Source organism: Schistocerca nitens, chromosome 4 (assembly GCF_023898315.1).
Source record: "Schistocerca nitens isolate TAMUIC-IGC-003100 chromosome 4, iqSchNite1.1, whole genome shotgun sequence".
Lineage (NCBI taxonomy): Eukaryota > Metazoa > Arthropoda > Insecta > Orthoptera > Acrididae > Schistocerca > Schistocerca nitens.
Window position 1 is genome coordinate 909,746,251 of NC_064617.1, and position 18,147 is coordinate 909,764,397.

At 41.6% G+C, this 18,147-nt stretch overlaps 1 protein-coding gene across 1 annotated transcript in view; it reads right to left on the bottom strand.

Moving 5' to 3' along the window:
- LOC126252656 (cytochrome P450 4C1-like) overlaps positions 1-18,147 on the bottom strand; it is a 121,218-nt gene that overhangs the window by 75,312 nt on the left and 27,759 nt on the right. The window contains exon 2 of the mRNA XM_049953559.1: positions 10,913-11,114. Coding sequence (XP_049809516.1) covers positions 10,913-11,114 — 202 coding nt within the window. The remainder of the gene's footprint in view (positions 1-10,912; positions 11,115-18,147) is intronic.

The window sequence follows — 18,147 nt, forward strand, 5'->3', positions numbered from 1 at the left end:
AATTTTCATTGAGTTTTATAGAAATATTGTCTTCTTGTGCTCTTATTGCCCTGTTTCCGTTTTAACAGTACTCCAAATTGTTTTAATTTTATTATTTTTGGTGCTAATCTCGGATAAGATCCATATACTTCTGGACTTTTAAATAACTTTTCTTGATGCAGTGCAGTAGTTTTTAGTGTTTCACTGTTTCTGGATCACTACTACTTCTAGCTATAAGATACATTTCCCTTTTCTGTTCACACAATATTTTTATCCCTTTTAGATGGTTTCTTACAATTATTTCCGCTGTTTTCTTAGGAAAAGTTTTTAAATATACTCACAAAGGTATCATGAAATAGGTTAGTGCAAGCTTTCAATAAAATTTGCAATTGTTAATTGAATGGACTATTTGGGAGGACTGTTTTGCATTTCTGTATGGAGATATGTCAGACTATAACTAGCTGAGCATTATGATCAGACAGACTATTCTTAACAAGAAAAGTTTTCATTTGATTAATTTTATATTGGTCTATGAAAACATGACCTATCATTGTGCTGCTTTCCTGTACCATCCAAGTAGGGAAGTCAATAACTGACATCAAATTGAAAGAACCAAGTAATACCTCAAGGTCAAGGTCTCTATCGGACTCTTTCAGAAAATCTACATTGAAATCTCAACAAACAATAGTTTGCTTCCCGCTATCCAACAGATAGCATGACAAAGAATCCAAGTTTTTCAAAAATACCTGAAAATTTCCCAATAGGGATCTATATGCATATACAATTGTAAAAGTACCATTATTTCCTTTGAGCTCACACACACATGCTTCTGTATGTTGCTCTACACAATTTTTTTAGTGTCTAAATTTTTCACACTATGGTAAATTTTAATACATATGGCAATTCCTCCTCATTGTGTCTCTACTTACATGTGCTGAAAGCTTATATCCACCTACATTTACCTTCTCCATATCTGTGACTATACGATGTTCAGACAGGGATAGTACATCTACTCCACCCTCAGTTTCTAAATATTCTAAAGAAACAGAAAGTTCATATACTTTGTTTTCTAATCCCTTGATATTCTGATGCAATATGCTAACATTATTTTTCACTGTGCTTTTATGAGAATCTTGTGACATACTAACATTAATTTTCACTGTAGTTTTATGAGAATCTTGTGTGATATTTTAACATCTCCGGTACTGTCCTCTCTATGCTTCTCATTGCGCTTAATTTCAGTCAATGTTGAATCATTGGACACTGGTCTTATCCCAAAAAAGAGATACTCCCATGAGTTTCAGTGCTGTCCCCCCTTAAAGATTTTGCTATCATCTCCGCCAATTTACCTTTCCCTTACCTACTTAGATGTAGGCCACATCTAGTGAAGTCTCATCTACCAATCCCATCCACAGGAACTAAACCTGTGCCTAACAAATACCTCTACATAGCTATATCTTGACCCTCCTGACAAAGCTGAACAACTGGAAATGGTCATACCATATGAAAACAAGAACCAAGACATTTGTAGGGTTTGTTGCAGATGCTGGTTTTACTGGGTCACACCCAATATTTAACCTTTATCCCTATCAATAGTGTTTCCCACTCCACCCATTATCACAACAGGATCCTGATTTGTAAAACCTTTGCATTCGAATTCCACTGTTAAACGCAGAGGAGAGATTGGATAAGAGAAAAGAGTACATTGAACGTCTCTATGAGGGGGAGAAAGTGTCTGACGATGTGATAGAACCTGTAATTAAATAAAGCAGAAGGGATGGATAATACTGCATTAAAATTTCTAAACTCACTGGGGAGGGGGGAGTGGGGGGTGAGAAGGGTGTTAGTTGTAAGGAAACGACCATTCAAGTTAGTGTGTAGAATCTATGAGGCTAGTAACGTACCATCAGACTTTCAGAAAAATAGCATCCATCAGTTCTGGAAACAGTAAGAGCAGGTAAGTATGAGAACTATCACACAATGAACTTAACAGCTCATGCATCCAGGTGACTGAAAAGAATACACTGAGCTGACAAAAGCCATGGGATGCCTCCTAATATCGTTCGAGCCTCCTTTTGTCCGACCTAGTGCAGCAGCTCGATGTGCTGTGGACTCAACAAGTCGCTGGAAGACCCTTGGAGAAATATTGAGTTATGTTGCCTCTATAGCTATACCAGCTTGCAAGGTCTGTTGTTGACAACTCAGGTCCATATATTTGTTTGGCAGGCACCACACTCGAACCCTACCATCAGCTCTTACCAAGTGAGCAGGCCACGATTTTCCAGTCGTCTTGGTTCCAACCCATGTGCTATGTGCTCGCGAGCCCAGCAGAGGCGTTGAAGGTGATGTCATGTTCTTAGCAAAGGAGCTCGCGTCGGTCGTCTGTTGCCCTAGCCCATCAATGACAAATTTCGTTGCACTGTCCTAACGTTCACTGTATGTCCCACATTGATGTCTGCCGTTATTTCACGCAGCGCCGCCAATTCTATGCAAACGCCGCTGCTCTCAGTTGTTAAGTGAAGGCCGTCGACACCTGGGTTCTTTACAGTGAGAGGTAACGCCTGAGATATGGTACCCTCAGCATGCTCTTGAGACTGAGAATCATGGAGTACTGAATCCTCCACTGATTCCAAAATGGAATGTCCCATGTGTCCAACTACTATTCATCTAAAGTTTGTTAATACCCAGTGTGAGCATAACAATGTTGTAAACCCTTTTACATGATTCCCCTGAGTACAAATGACAGCCCTGCTACTCCACTGTCCTTTTCTATCTTGTGTATGTGATACTATCGCCATCTGGATATGTGCATATCGCTATTGCATGACTTTTCTCACCTCAGTGTAATATACTGTTGTGCCACTATCCAGTTTTAAGTGAAACTTATGGGAATTTGTGGGGAAGTCGCCTTAAGGTTTGTGTCACCTACTATGTGCCAGTAAGCGCCATGTGCCGACATATGGTTCATAACAGCACTGACTGAAAAGGATTGTGAGATTGGCTGGCTAGCTGTGTAATTCAAGACGTGTCATGATGATCTCTCCATTGGTAAAATATTCCGGAATAGTCCCCCATTCGGATCTCCGGGAGGGGACTGCCAAGGGGGAGGTTACCATGAGAAAAAGATTGAATAATCAACGAAAGGATAACGTTCTACGAGTCGGGGCGTGGAATGTCAGAATCTTGAACGTGGTAGGGAAACTAGAAAATCTGAAAAGGGAAATGCAAAGGCTCAATCTAGATATAGTAGGGGTCAGTGAAGTGAAGTGGAAGGAAGACAAGGATTTCTGGTCAGATGAGTATCGGGTAATATCAACAGCAGCAGAAAATGGTATAACAGGTGTAGGATTCGTTATGAATAGGAAGGTAGGACAGAGGGTGTGTTACTGTGAACAGTTCAGTGAACGGGTTGTTCTAATCAGAATCGACAGCAGACCAACACCGACAACGATAGTTCAGGTATACATGCCGACGTCGCAAGCTGAAGATGAAGAGATAGGGAAAGTGTATGAGGATATTGAAAGGGTAATGCAGTATGTAAAGGGGGACGAAAATCTAATAGTCATGGGCGACTGGAATGCAGTTGTAGGGGAAGGAGTAGAAGAAAAGGTTACAGGAGAATATGGGCGTGGGACAAGGAATGAAAGAGGAGAAAGACTAATTGAGTTCTGTAACAAGTTTCAGCTAGTAATAGCGAATACCCTGTTCAAGAATCCCAAGAGGAGGAGGTATATTTGGAAAAGGCCGGGTGATACGGGAAGATTTCAATTAGATTACATCATGGTCAGACAGAGATTCCGAAATCAGATACTGGATTGTAAGGCGTACCCAGGAGCAGATATAGACTCAGATCACAATATAGTAGTGATGAAGAGTAGGCTGAAGTTCAAGACATTAGTCAGGAAGAATCAATACGCAAAGAAGTGGGATACGGAAGTACTAAGGAATGACGAGATACGTTTGAAGTTCTCTAACGCTATATGTACAGCAATAAGGAATAGCGCAGTAGGCAGTACAGTTGAAGAGGAATGGACATCTCTAAAAAGGGCCATCACAGAAGTTGGGAAGGAAAACATAAGTACAAAGAAGGTAGCTGCGAAGAAACCATGGGTAACAGAAGAAATACTTCAGTTGATTGATGAAAGGAGGAAGTACAAACATGTTCCGGGAAAATCAGGAATACAGAAATACAAGTGGCAGAGGAATGAAATAAATAGGAAGTGCAGGGAAGCTAAGACGAAATGGCTGCAGGAAAAATGTGAAGACATCGAAAAAGATATGATTGTCGGAAGGACAGACTCAGCATACAGGAAAATCAAAACAACCTTTGGTGACATTAAAAGCAACGGTGGTAACAGTAAGAGTGCAACGGGAATTCCACTGTTAAAAGCAGAGGAGAGAGCAGATAGGTGGAAAGAATACATTGAAAGCCTCTATGAGGGTGAAGATTTGTCTGATGTGATAGAAGAAGAAACAGGAGTCGATTTAGAAGAGATAGGGGACCCAATATTAGAATCGGAATTTAAAAGAGCTTTGGAGGACTTACGGTCAAATAAGGCAGAAGGGATTCATAACATTCCATCAGAATTTCTAAAATCATTGGGGGAAGTGGCAACAAAACGACTATTCACGTTGGTGTGTAGAATATATGAGTCTGGCGATATATCATCTGACTTTCGGAAAAGCATCATCCACACAATTCCGAAGACGGCAAGAGCTGACAAGTGCGAGAATTATCGCACAATCAGCTTAACAGCTCATGCATCGAAGCTGCTTACAAGAATAATATATAGAAGATTGGAAAAGAAAATTGAGAATGCGCTAGGTGACGATCAGTTTGGCTTTAGGAAAAGTAAAGGGACGAGAGAGGCAATTCTGACGTTACGGCTAATAATGGAAGCAAGGCTAAAGAAAAATCAAGACATGTTCATAGGATTTGTCGACCTGGAAAAAGCGTTCAACAATGAAAATGGAGCAAGATGTTCAAAATTCTTAAGAAAGTAGGAGTAAGCTATATGGAGAGACGGGTCATATAAAATATGTACAACAGCCAAGAGGGAATAATAAGAGTGGACGACCAAGAACGAAGTGCTCGTATTAAGAAGGGTATAAGACAAGGCTGTAGCCTTTCGCCCCTACTCTTCAATCTGTACATCGAGGAAGCAATGATGGAAATAAAAGAAAGGTTCAGGAGTGGAATTAAAATACAAGGTGAAAGGATATCAATGATACGATTCGCTGATGACATTGCTGTCCTGAGTGAAAGTGAAGAAGAATTAAATGATCTGCTGAACGGAATGAACGGTTTAATGAGTACACAGTATGGTTTGAGAGTAAATCGGAGAAAGACCAAGGTAATGAGAAGTAGTAGAAATGAGAACAGCGAGAAACTTAACATCAGGATTGATGGTCACGAAGTCAATGAAGTTAAGGAATTATGATACCTAGGCAGTAAAATAACCAATGACGGACGGAGCAAGGAGGACATCAAAAGTAGACTCGCTATGGCAAAAAAGGCATTTTTGGCCAAGAGAAGTCTACTAATATCAAATACCGGCCTTAATTTGAGGAAGAAATTTCTGAGGATGTACGTCTGGAGTACAGCATTGTATGGTAGTGAAACATGGACTGTGGGAAAACCGGAACAGAAGAGAATCGAAGCATTTGAGATGTGGTGCTATAGACGAATGTTGAAAATTAGGTGGACTGATAAGGTAAGGAATGAGGAGGTTCTGCGTAGAATTGGAGAGGAAAGGAATATGTGGAAAACACTGATAAGGAGAAGGGACAGGATGATAGGACATCTGCTAAGACATGAGAGAATGACTTCCATGGTACTAGAGGGGCCTGTAGAGGGTAAAATCTATAGAAGGAGACAGAGATTGGAATATATCCAACAAATAATTGAGGACGTAGGTTGCTGAGATGAAGAAGTTGGTTCTTGAGAGGAATCTGTGGCGGGCCGCGTCAAATCAGTGAGAAGGATGGACGCCAAATATCTAACACTCCAAAAGAGCCTCTAAACACCATCGTAAATCGAGAAAATGATAGTCCAGGAAATATGGACGAGATGATGCAAAAATCTGATGGAGCGAAATATATATGTGACGAGCTTAGATCTGGTCCCATGGCCAAAGACGTTAGAAAAATGTACATCATTTCTGTTTGGGGCAAGGGCTTTCAGTACAAAACTGTACCGTCTGGATTAAATGATTCAGTATTTTCATCTATTAAAGCACTAGATCAGGTATTAGATAAAGAGCTGACTTCTAGAATTACAGTATGTGTGGACGAAACACTTACTGTAACACAATAAAGAATACTGTGACTTATTGGACTTAACTCTGATAAGAGGACGAATGATTCTGAATTAGGGAGCAATTATTTTTTCTGGGGCATATCTTTTCATTGAAAGTGACCAAAAACGATCCTGAGAAAGTAACAGCCATTCAAAAATGTGGAGCATCCTTGAATAAAAAGTAAAGAAAGCTATTTTTAAGGCATGACAAATTCTTCCACAAATTTTTATCAAATCAAGTTTTCAAAGTGCAGTGGTTCTCAGAACTTTTGAAAGGAAATCCCATCTTTATTTGGACTGATATTTGTCAAATCGCCTTTGAAAGATTATAAGAGAAACTATCAAAGCATAGTTGTGTCACCCAAATTTGAGATTACCATTCTGCATGGGTCTGAACAGCAGTGGATATGGAATTATGGTTCAACTAGTGGAGGTGGAAGAAAGAGAGGAACGTGGAACTACTACCTTTGCAAGTCAAATAGTAACTAAACATGGGAAAAACTTTAGTGTATCAGAAAGAGCTGTAATATGAGGTTCTCAAAAATTATTGAACCATATACTGGGGCAGGAAACTATAGTATATATTGATCATAAGGTACTGACCTTTTTGAAAAATTATTAATTATTGCATAGTCAGCTGACAGTGCGGTAACTGTTTCTGCAGCAATTTACGTTTACAGTGAAACACATTCCTGGCACACAAGATTAAGTATCAGATACCCTGTCGAGGTTACTGCTGATGATTTTAAAAGCGCAGTTTTACGTCCTCATATTGGTCTGGTGCGGTATTTGTTTTGTCGATATGAATTAACAGGACAGTAAAACACGAAGAATAACCAGTACTGCAGCAGCGACTGAACAGCGTGCAGAGGCATGTCGGCAGTAATCATCAGAGGCCAGGAAGATACGGTTGCTGTTGAGGTACTGGTTACATTACAGTCCCTTTTAATACATATAAAACGAACTAATCTGGGATAGCTCTTTCGAATGGACACGTAACATTCAGATTTAAAAATCATTTTGTTCGTAACAGGAAGCAAACTGGCGACTTCCGTCGACACGGGTTGTCGCATGGAAGACTTGATGAACAGTACTTGTTTGGGTTGGCTCCAGCTACGCACGGCAAAAAGGAAATGGCAGGTATCAGCAGAAACACTACGTAAACCTAGTGCTTGGGGATTTCTTAATAGAAAGTCTTAGTGGCTTTTGCGTCATAAACTGATGCTGGGAGGGGTGGGCGTCCCCGAAAACGAATCAGAAATTTGTGATTGGTAGAGAAATAGCATGGCAAATTCAAAGAGCAACTTTTTGTACTAAAACATGATACTTCATAATGTTAAATTTAAGACTGAAAAAGAGTGAAATGTTGACATTAACCACGAATTGTGCATACTAGCTTCATATGATTTTTCAACTCATGTAGGTGTATGAAATGTTAAGGTAATAATTTGGCTGAAAACCCGACAATGGGGACGAACTGGGGGGGGGGGGGGAGGTGAGGGGCAGGAGTGAAGGAGGGAAAGTGACGCAGCATCGGGTCCCTATTGAGTCGGAAGCAGGTCGGTACTAAAGGATCCATGGCGACTTTTCCCCGAGAGAGGACGCGCCCACGTTCAACGTAAGGGACACCTAGTGGGAGTGATGTAACTTTCTTAGGATGCACCACTGCCAGTATACTGTAAACCTCGCTCTGTCACACTGACGACGCAACACAGAAATTGCGTCGCTATTCAGTACTCAAGGATCCATGTCACTGCAGCAGAGACTGAACAGCGCGCAGAGGCATGCACAGTGAGTGCAGCAAGGTGTACGTTCCCCACTGTTTTCCCCGAGCGAGTAACACGTCTACGTTCGACGTATGGAACACTTCCTGGGAGTCATGTAGTTTTTTTTCCGATGCACTACTGCCAGTTTAGTGTAACCCTCACACCCTCACATAGACGATTTAACATAGAAATTGTGACGCTATTCAATACTCAAGGATCCATGCCGACTTTTCCCCGAGCGAGTTACACGTCTACGTTCGACGTATGGAACACTTCCTGGGAGTCATGTAGTTTTATTCCGATGCACCACTGCCAGTTTAGTGTAATCCTCACACCCTCGCATAGACGATTTAACACAGAAATTGTGACGCTATTCAATACTCAAGGATCCATGCCGACTTTTCCCTGACTGAGTAACGTGCCTACGTTCGACGTATGGAACACTTCCTGGGAGTCATGCAGATATTTTGCGATGAGACGATAGCACGACATGAGGGGAGCCATTTGATGTAGCAGCGGACCCACTAGGAGGGCGCCAAAATACATCTCGGCCCCTGACGATGTGGTCTACAATGCCTTCTTAAGCTGCCATCGCTGGTGAGACCTCTGCCACCAGTCCGTGAGACTCCGTCTTTAAATTCGAGATAAGTCGGCTCAAAGCAAGCAGGCTGACTGACGAAGAGTCCCATCTGCAAAGTTGGTGGCAATTCATTTCACCATGGAGAAGAGAGGCATTGCTACCACACCTGGGAACAGACTGTAAATTTGCAGGTTTGCTGAGAAACAATTTAGTAGTGGTCATTAACAATGTAGTGCTCGTTCAGAACTGTTTCTGATGCTTACTCGGAATATGAAGTTCAGAACTTGTATTTTTCTGCTATTTTTACTTTACTGTTTGCATCGAGAGCAGCATTCTGAAGACCTTGAGTAAGTGTACACTGTAAATATTAACAACTGTAATATTAGTCATACACTTGAACAGTTATGTCTCCGTTGTGACGTGTAGCTGTAGCCATAGATACTCTTAGTAGAATTTCTTTAAGTAGCAATTTTATCAGGAATTTCTGTAAAAAGATGTATTACCGCTGTCATTAGTATATAAGTGTGGGCTCTTTATGTCCCAGGAAGCCGAGAGTTCTCCTATGGCGTTGTCATTCAGTGAACTGCGCACAGAGCGTGGGTTATACGGAAGGAGTGGGTGTAGGGTATTGAGTATTTTACGTAACGAAGAATTAGCCATGACCGAAGATGCGGTGTGGGGCAGCTGTGGAAAGAAAACTGCCAGCCGTTGGTTCTGGTTGTTGGTATCAGTGAGGCTCTATCTTTTGGTACTCTTTTATGACTGACGGTCAGGAAATAAGAAACGACTCACTGGCTCTATAAAGTGCGTGGTTTGCACATCACAATATTTTATGGGGAACAGGTAGATATAAGGGTCACAGTCCTTGGTGAAGCTGAGAATAATACGAAATTTGAAAGTCTTACTATTTTTGCAACTGACAGAAAACGTCAGAAGGCAATTTGTGACAGATATCATTTGGTGCACTAGAGGAGGCCAGAAAGCAAGGTCGACCGATAGGTGGGGTCGCCAGTAGTGACCGTGAACGGAAGGTCAACCAAAGCATTCAAATTAAAGAACTAGATCAAGTAGGGAAACCGTAAAAGTTCGTGACGCGACGATGCGGCATCGAGAACTTAATACGCATCGAGATAAAACTCAGTGTCCTAGTTGGTACGGTGACGGAATCTTGGCTTAACTAAATTGTATACGTACAAAGAATTAACGATGTCCGATAGCGAAAGTCGTGGCATCCATCACAACAAGCCTCATACTGAAAATAACGGAAACAATTTCACCTCCTGAGCCGGTTCATATGTCAACAATGACTTCTCTGATTGTGACTCGGTGATCGTTCATAATCATTTGCTTCACTTCTTCCACGATTTTCTCGGGTCAGTGTGTGGGGATGCATCAAAGGCGTTTTATGCCTTCAATTTCTTCACGAATTTTTTCGAAACAGCTACACCATTTACAAACTTTTTTTATTCACAACCGACTCACAAGAAGTAATATTTGGCATTTCTAAAACTTTGCTGCACTTTATTTCGTTGTTACATCAAAATTATTTAATATAAATTCTCTGATTCAGTTTCATACAAAGTAAGTAATCACCAACACTACAGAAACACGTGTTATCTTTTCGACAGCTCAGAACAGACTAAAATCCGATACAGATAATACTGTACAGAAATTTTTCATAAATGTTTAACAACACAGCAACGAAAATTCGGACTAATACTCCAGGCGTAATTAAAATATTATTGTTAATGTTTGAAAACATCTCGTACACAGCGTCCTTTTGACAATGACACTTTCGAAAACTGATTCGATAATCAGTGTGTAAACGCACCGTGTTGTGGTTGAGTACCTGAGGAACCACAGGGGATACGAGATGACGTGTAAGGAAACATAGTTAACGGTCTTGGTACTTCGATTTGTCAGAGACGGAGTCCTCATGCAGGGGTCCGTTGGAACAAGTGAAACGGTTCAAATGGCTCTAAGCACTATGGGACTTAACATCTGAGGTCATCAGTCCCCCAGATTTTGGACTACTTAAATCTAACTAACCTAAGGCCATCACACACATCCATGCCCGAGGCAGGATTCGAACATGCGACCGTAGCAGCAGCGCGGTTCCGGACTGAAGCGCTTTGAACCACTCGGTCACAGCGGCCGGTCGGAACAAGTGAAACCAGTGTTCGGTCGCACGAATATTCGCGGATCTGTACGTTCGGCCTCTAAAATTCGGTGCAGTAAACAGAAAACAATTTCAAAAAGTAATGTGGGTTGCTAACAAAATTGTCCTACCTCAGCGTGGAAAGCTGGTTCGATGGCCTTGCGGTGCCTCTTCCAAGTGTCGCCCGTGCTGGTAATGAGTCCGTCGCTCACAAGAGTCCGAAGGATGTGCATGAAGACAGGGTCCCGCTCCCGCGTCTTGGTCGACGCCAGGACTTTCCGCACGTCTTCTGGGCGCGATATCACAATGAACAGCTTGGGACCCACGTAGTACCTGCAACGCAGAGCAGTTGCTTTTCCTTGGCATGTTGATTAATTACTTAGTGTACTGCAACCATGCTCGAGCAAGCTATGCAGCAAAGTTGAGATTTCTGCTAACTGGGCTTAGAACAACTGAAGCAATCGGGAGCATCGGTCATTAAAATTCTAGAATTCCGAAGCAACTTGTTGCCACACTGTTATACACTAAATAAGTAACGATATTGTAGGCAGGTAACGTACAACGAAAAGAACACATCCATTCTCTAATGGAGACGACGTACTGTACCTTTCGATTAACTGCTGCCCTTCGAAATTGATTTTTAAGGTTCCGGAGATCAATCTGTGAAGACGGAACCCTAGTAGGATCGCTTTGTTGTCCGTATCCCTGAGTGAATGTTAAGAACTTTTTCTCCGGAAGGGTAGACTTACCACGTTCAAATTTTGTATCATATTATGGTCTATTGTCCCTTGGAAAGGAAAAATTTTAATCTTCTGAGTCACTTCAGTCAAAAGATACAGCCTTTAATGTTGCATATTTTATACTTCAAAACTCACTCATCAAAACCTGTGAGGTGTTTCTCGTTGACATAGAACCCGAAATTTGTGTAAGTAAAGGAAAAATCCGAAAAGTGTTATTTCCTACTTATAAACACATCAAAAAATGTTTTGCATCAGACCCAGACAGCCGGTCTGTTCCAGTCATTCCACCAGGAAGGAGGTACACGGCTTGGGTTGTCTGTAGTTCAGCCATGCCTAGACGATTAATACTGATGTTCGATCGCGTCCGCATTGTTACTTTGTGCCAGAAAGGGCTCTCATCAAGGGAAGTGTCCAGGCGTGAACCAAGGCGATGTTGTTCGAACATGGAGGAGATACAGAGAGACAGAAAATGTCGATGACATGCCTCGCTCAGGCCGCCCAAGGGCTACTACTGCAATGGATGACCGCTACCTACGGATTCTAGCTCGGAGGAACCCTGCAGCAACGCCAGCATGTTGATTAATGCTTTTCGTGCAGCCACAGGACATCGTGTTACGACTCAAACTTTGCGCAATAGACTGCATAATGCGCAACTTCGCTCCCGACGTCCATGGTGAGGTCCATCTTTGCAACCACGACACCATGCAGCGCGGTACAGATGGGCCCAACAACATGCCGAATAGACTGCTCAGGATTGGCATCACGCTCTCTTCACTGATGAATGTCGCATATGCCTTCAACCAGACAATCCTCAGAGACGTATTTGGAGGCAACACGGTCAGGCTGAACGCCTTAGACATACTGTCCTGCGAGTGCAGCAACGTCGAAGTTCCCTACTGTGTGGGCCGACGTACGCCGCTGATGGTCATGGAAGGCGCCGTAACGGCTGTACGATACGTGAATGCCATCCTCCGACCGACAGCGCAACCATATCGGCAGCAAATTGGCGAGGTATTCGTCTTCATTGGACGACAATTCGCGCCCCCACCGTCCACATCTTGTGAATGACTTCCTTCAGCATAACGACATCCTTCGACTCGAGGGGCCAGCATGTTCTCCGAACATGAACCCTATCGAACATGTCGGGGGTAGATTGGGAAGGGCTGTTTATAGACGACGTTACCCACCAACCACTCTGAGGAATCTACACCGAATCGTAGTTGAGGAGTGGGACAGTCTGAACCAACAGTGCCTTGATGAACTTGTGGATACTATGCCACGACGAATACAGGCATGCATCAATGCAAGAGGACGTGCTACCGGGTATTAGAGGTACCGGTGTACTTAGCAATCAGGACCTCTGAAGTTCCTGCTGTATGGTGGTACAACATGCTGTGTGTGAGTTTCATGTGCAGTAAAAAGGGCGGAATGATATTTATGTCGATCTCTATTCCAATTTTCTGAACAGGTTTCGGAACTCTAGGAACCGAAGTGATGCATAACTTTTTTTGATGTGTGTGTAACACGAAGAAGATGTAGTCTAGCTAGGTGCAATAGACCTGTATTAAGGAACAAATTCTGTTTTGAATATGTAATACGGTGGAGGGGGAGGGGGTTGTGGATAGAAGTATGAAGAAAGGCAGGTCGATGGATCGTGCACATGCGTTTCCCTCCTTTATAGGTCTGCAAACTGAAGAGCGAACATGTGATACCAACGCAATCTACCTCAAAGTTTCAGAATAAGAAACTGCAAGCTGTTTCAGAAAGGAGTAACGGCCGTTTTCTGTATGAATCGTAGGCGGTGCAGGATGCAGGTGTGCCCTTGGGGGTGTTTATTTGCAATAGTGTGCATGAACTGAGAGATGAATTAATAATAATAACAACAATAGCGCAGGAACGCATATGGACCGATTCTACATATAGTCCAGTACCTTTAGGTAATGAATAGGAGAAATAGTGGAGATCTGAAACCTTTTGCAACACTGTCTTTGATGTCCTAGTTAACATATTAAAAATCCCTGAAGCTCCCGGCTGTGGAGTCAGGGTTACGACGTCATCATCTCTAGAATAATTTTTAAACGCCTGTAAACTCCCACATAATTGACAAAAAAAGAATCGTTTTGGCAACGAATAACAGAAGAATAGTTGAGAAATGTTTATGTAGTAATATCTTACATATATCTAACATTTCCTCTGGGTTATATTAACCAAAATTTTTTGAAATGTCTCTCTGAATCACCAGGTAGTTACGAAACAGTGCTTTCTCTTGAGTTATGTGAAAAATTCTTAGAGCTCCAAAACAATATGAGTATGTTTCCCCTATCATTAATAATAAGAAAGTTATCTAAATTTATTTACCGTAATGCGTGATTATTCCCTAGTCAGGCTGCACATTGGAATTTTAAGGAGACATTTTTTGAAACCTAGCTCATGACTTGCAAGTACATGTGGTAATCTCAAAGGATAGTGAAACGTCTATTTTTCTAAACAAGGCTCACATCTTAATGTTTATTTTTAGATAAATAAATCAAGTACATGTAGATAAAATAAAGCGCTGAATTGTGTTTAAAAATTACTTGAATGATAGAGATGAATTATATATATATTTGTCTTACCAGTTTTTCTGGCTGGATACTTTATGTATCATGCAAAAAAAATAAATAAATAAAAAAAAATAAAAAACTGAACAAAGACCACGTTCAAGGCAGATACAGTGTGTCACAAACGATTATGCCTTTTACACTACAAACAGCTGAATATCGTCACAAGTTTGTTGTTAAAGTTATGAATCACACCTTAAACATCAGAACCATCATTCTCACTAATAGATAACACAGACTCCTGCACTGATGGTTTATCATCATCGCAATCAGCGCCAGAATCAGGAGCACTGGAGTTGCTACACACCAAACAGAAAACTGTAAACTAACTCTAAAACAACGACAGTAGTGAGGCTAGGCGATTTCTGGGACAGCTTGTATTGCTGCCAAATACATTCAATATGGCGGATCCAAGATGATGGCCATAGATTGGCAACATTGCACAGACATCATGGAGGGAAATTCAAATTTTGACAATAAAATAGATCAATCGGACTACCTCTGGTAACCTACCTGCCCACCCCTCTCCCCATCCTATAATGTCACCCACCATCCCACCACAGTGTGCCCCAAGAAATGGTGGGAAATCGTCAGTCTCGGTCCAGCTGATGGAGATGAAGGTTCGGTTAGTATATTGTACATATTATGATTTGTGGAGGGAAACTGACAGCTAGACTGCCATCCACACTCCACTGTTCCCTGCCCCTACTTTCCATCGCTCCCACCCATTTTCTGCCCCACCTCCCCTCCACCCTCTTCTTCCAATCAGGTGTGCAAGCATGTGTGTGTATATCTTCACCTCGATTTTAAAGACTGATTGCTCTAGTCTACACTACAAACATCAAAGGGTGCTCTACACTATATTACAAATGCCGCCTCCTCCCCCCCCCCCCCAACACACACACAGTCTACCACAACCTGCACCCACTTTCTGACAACCCCATTCCGACTTTTGCTGATTGTGTGTGTGTATTTTCACCTCAAACTTTGAAGACAAACTACCCTAGTTCACAAAACAACCACTGGACAGAGTTAAAACCATTCTACAGCCTACTCCACACACTGCCAACCCTTACTTCCACTTGCTGTCCCAACACCCTCACTTTTTGTTGATCGCCTGTGTGACTTAGGTAGCAACAGCACTCAAAACTGTTCTACAACTGCCCTATAACACTATTCATTTATCTAAATTTATAAAAACTCTATGCATTTAAAATTTGTCATAATATAACAGTGATATTTAAGTGTGATAAGTATGATATATGTAATGTTTGAGTGCTTTGCTAATGTATATTTGTAACTTATGCGAGGAAATATGTGAAATGTATAATTTGCTAAATAATATTACGTCATCATACAAACAGTATAATTATAATTGTAGAATTTCCTTTTTGGTCATCCGCCTTCTGACTGGCTTGATACGACACACCACGAATTCCTCTCCTGTGCTAACCTCTTCATCTCAGAGTAGCACTTGCAACCTACGTTGTCAATTATTTGCTTGACGTATTCCAATCTGTCTTCCTCTACAGTTTTTGCCCCCTACAGCTCCCTCTAGTACCATGGAAGTCATTCCCTCATGTCTTAGCAGATGTCCTATCATCCTGTCCCTTCTCCTTATCATGTTTTCCACATATTCTTTTCCTCTCCGATTCTACGTAGAAACTCGTCATTCCTTACCTAATTTTCAACATTCGTCTGTCGCACCACACCTCAAATTCTTAGATTCTCTTCTGTTCCAGTATTCCCACAGTCCATGTTTCACTACCATACAATGCTGTACTCAAAATGTACATTCTCAGAAATTTCTTCCTCAAATTAAGGCCGATATTTGATATTAGTAGACTTCTCTTGGCCAGGAATGCCTTTTTCGCCATTGCTAGTCTGCTTTTGATGTCCTCCTTGTTCTGTCTGTCATTGGTTATTTTACTGCCTAGGTAGCAGAATTCCTTAACTTCATCTTCTTTGAGACCATCAATCCTGATGTTAAGTTTCTCGCTGCTCTCATTTCTACTACTCCTCATTAACTTCGTCTTTCTTCGATTTACTCTCAATCCATACTCTGTACTCATTAGACTGTTCATTCTGTTCAGTAGATCATGTAATTCGCCTTCACTATCATTCAGGTTATCAATATCATCAGCGAATCCTGTCATTGACACCCTTTCACCTTTACTTTTGATTCACTCCTGAATCTTTCTTTTATTTCCATCATTGCTTCCTCGATGTATAGATTGAACCGTATGGGCAAAAGACAACATCCTTGTCTTACACCCTTTTTAATACGAGCACATAGTTCTTGGTCGTCCTCTCTAATTATTCCCTCTTGGCTGTTGTATATATTGTGTATGACCCGTCTCTCTGTATAGCTTACACCTACTTTTTTAAGAATTTCGAACATCTTGCACCATTTTACTTTGTCTAACGCTTTTTCCAGGTCGACAAATCCTACGAACGTGTCTTGATTTTTCTTTAGTCTTGCTTCCATGATTAACCGAAACGTCAGAATTACCTCTTTCATGCCTTTACCTTTCCTAAAGCCACGAGCATCCTCAATTTTTTTTCCATTCTCCTGTATATTATTCTTGTAAGCAACTTGGATGCATGAGCCTTTAAGCTGACTGTGCGATATTTTTCGCACTTGTCAGCTCTTGCAGTCTTCGGAATTGGGTGGATGATGCTCTTCCGAAAGTCAGATGGTATGTCGCCAGACTCATACATTCTACACACCAACGTGAATAATCGATTTGTTGCCACTTCCCCCAATGATTTTAGAAACTGTGATGGAATTTTATCTATCCCTACTACCTTATTTGACCTTTAGTCGTCCAAAGCTCTTTTAAATTCTGATTCTAATACTGGATCCCCTATCTCTTCTAAATCGCCTCCTGTTTCTTCTTCTATCACATCAGACAAATCGTCCCCCTTTTAGAGGCTTTCAGTGTATTCTTCCCACCAATCCTCTCTCTCCTCTGCATTTAATAGTGGAATTCCCCTTGCACTCTTAATGTTATCACCCCTGCGTTTAATGTCACCGAAGGCTGCTTTGAGTTTCCTGAATGCTGAGTCTGTCCTTCTGACAATCATTTATTATTCGATGTCTTCACATTTTTCCTGCAGCCATTTCATCTTAGCTTCCCTGCACTTCCTATTCATTTCATTCCTCAGCGACTTGTATTTCTGTATTCCTGAGTTTTCCAGAATATTTTTTTTGTTCTTCTTCCTTTCATCAATCAAGTATTTTTTTCTGTTACCCATGGTTTCATCGCAGTTACCTATGTTTTCCTTCCCAACTTCTGTGATGGCACTTTTTAGAGACGTCCATTCCTGTTAAACTGCACTGCCTACTGAGCTACTCCTTGTTGTTGTATCTGTAGCCTTAGAGAACTTCAACCGTGTCTCGTCATACCTTAGTACTTTCGTACCCCACTACTTTTGTATTGATTCTTCCTTACTAATGTCTTAAACTTCAGCCTACTCTTCATCACTACTATATTGTGATCTGAGTCTGTATCTGCTCCTGAGTATGCCTTACAATCCAGTATCTGATATCGGAATCTCTGTCTGTCCATGATGTAATCTAACTAAATCTTCCCGTATCAGCCGGCCGAAGTGGCCGTGCGGTTAAAGGCGCTGCAGTCTGGAACCGCAAGACCGCTACAGTCGCAGGTTCGAATCCTGCCTCGGGCATGGATGTTTGTGATGTCCTTAGGTTAGTTAGGTTTAACTAGTTCTAAGTTCTAGGGGACTAATGACCTCAGCAGTTGAGTCCCATAGTGCTCAGAGCCATTTTTCTTCCCGTATCACCCGGCCTTTTCCAAGTGTACATCCTCCTCTCGTGATTCTTGAACAGGGTATTCGCTATTACTGGCTGAAACGTGTCACAGAACTCAATTAGTCTTTCTCCTCTCTCATTCCTTCTCCCAAGCCCATATTCTCCTGTAACCTTTCCTTCTACTCCTTCCCCTACAACTGCATTCCAGTCCCCCACGACTAATAGATTTTCATTCCCCTTTACATACTGTA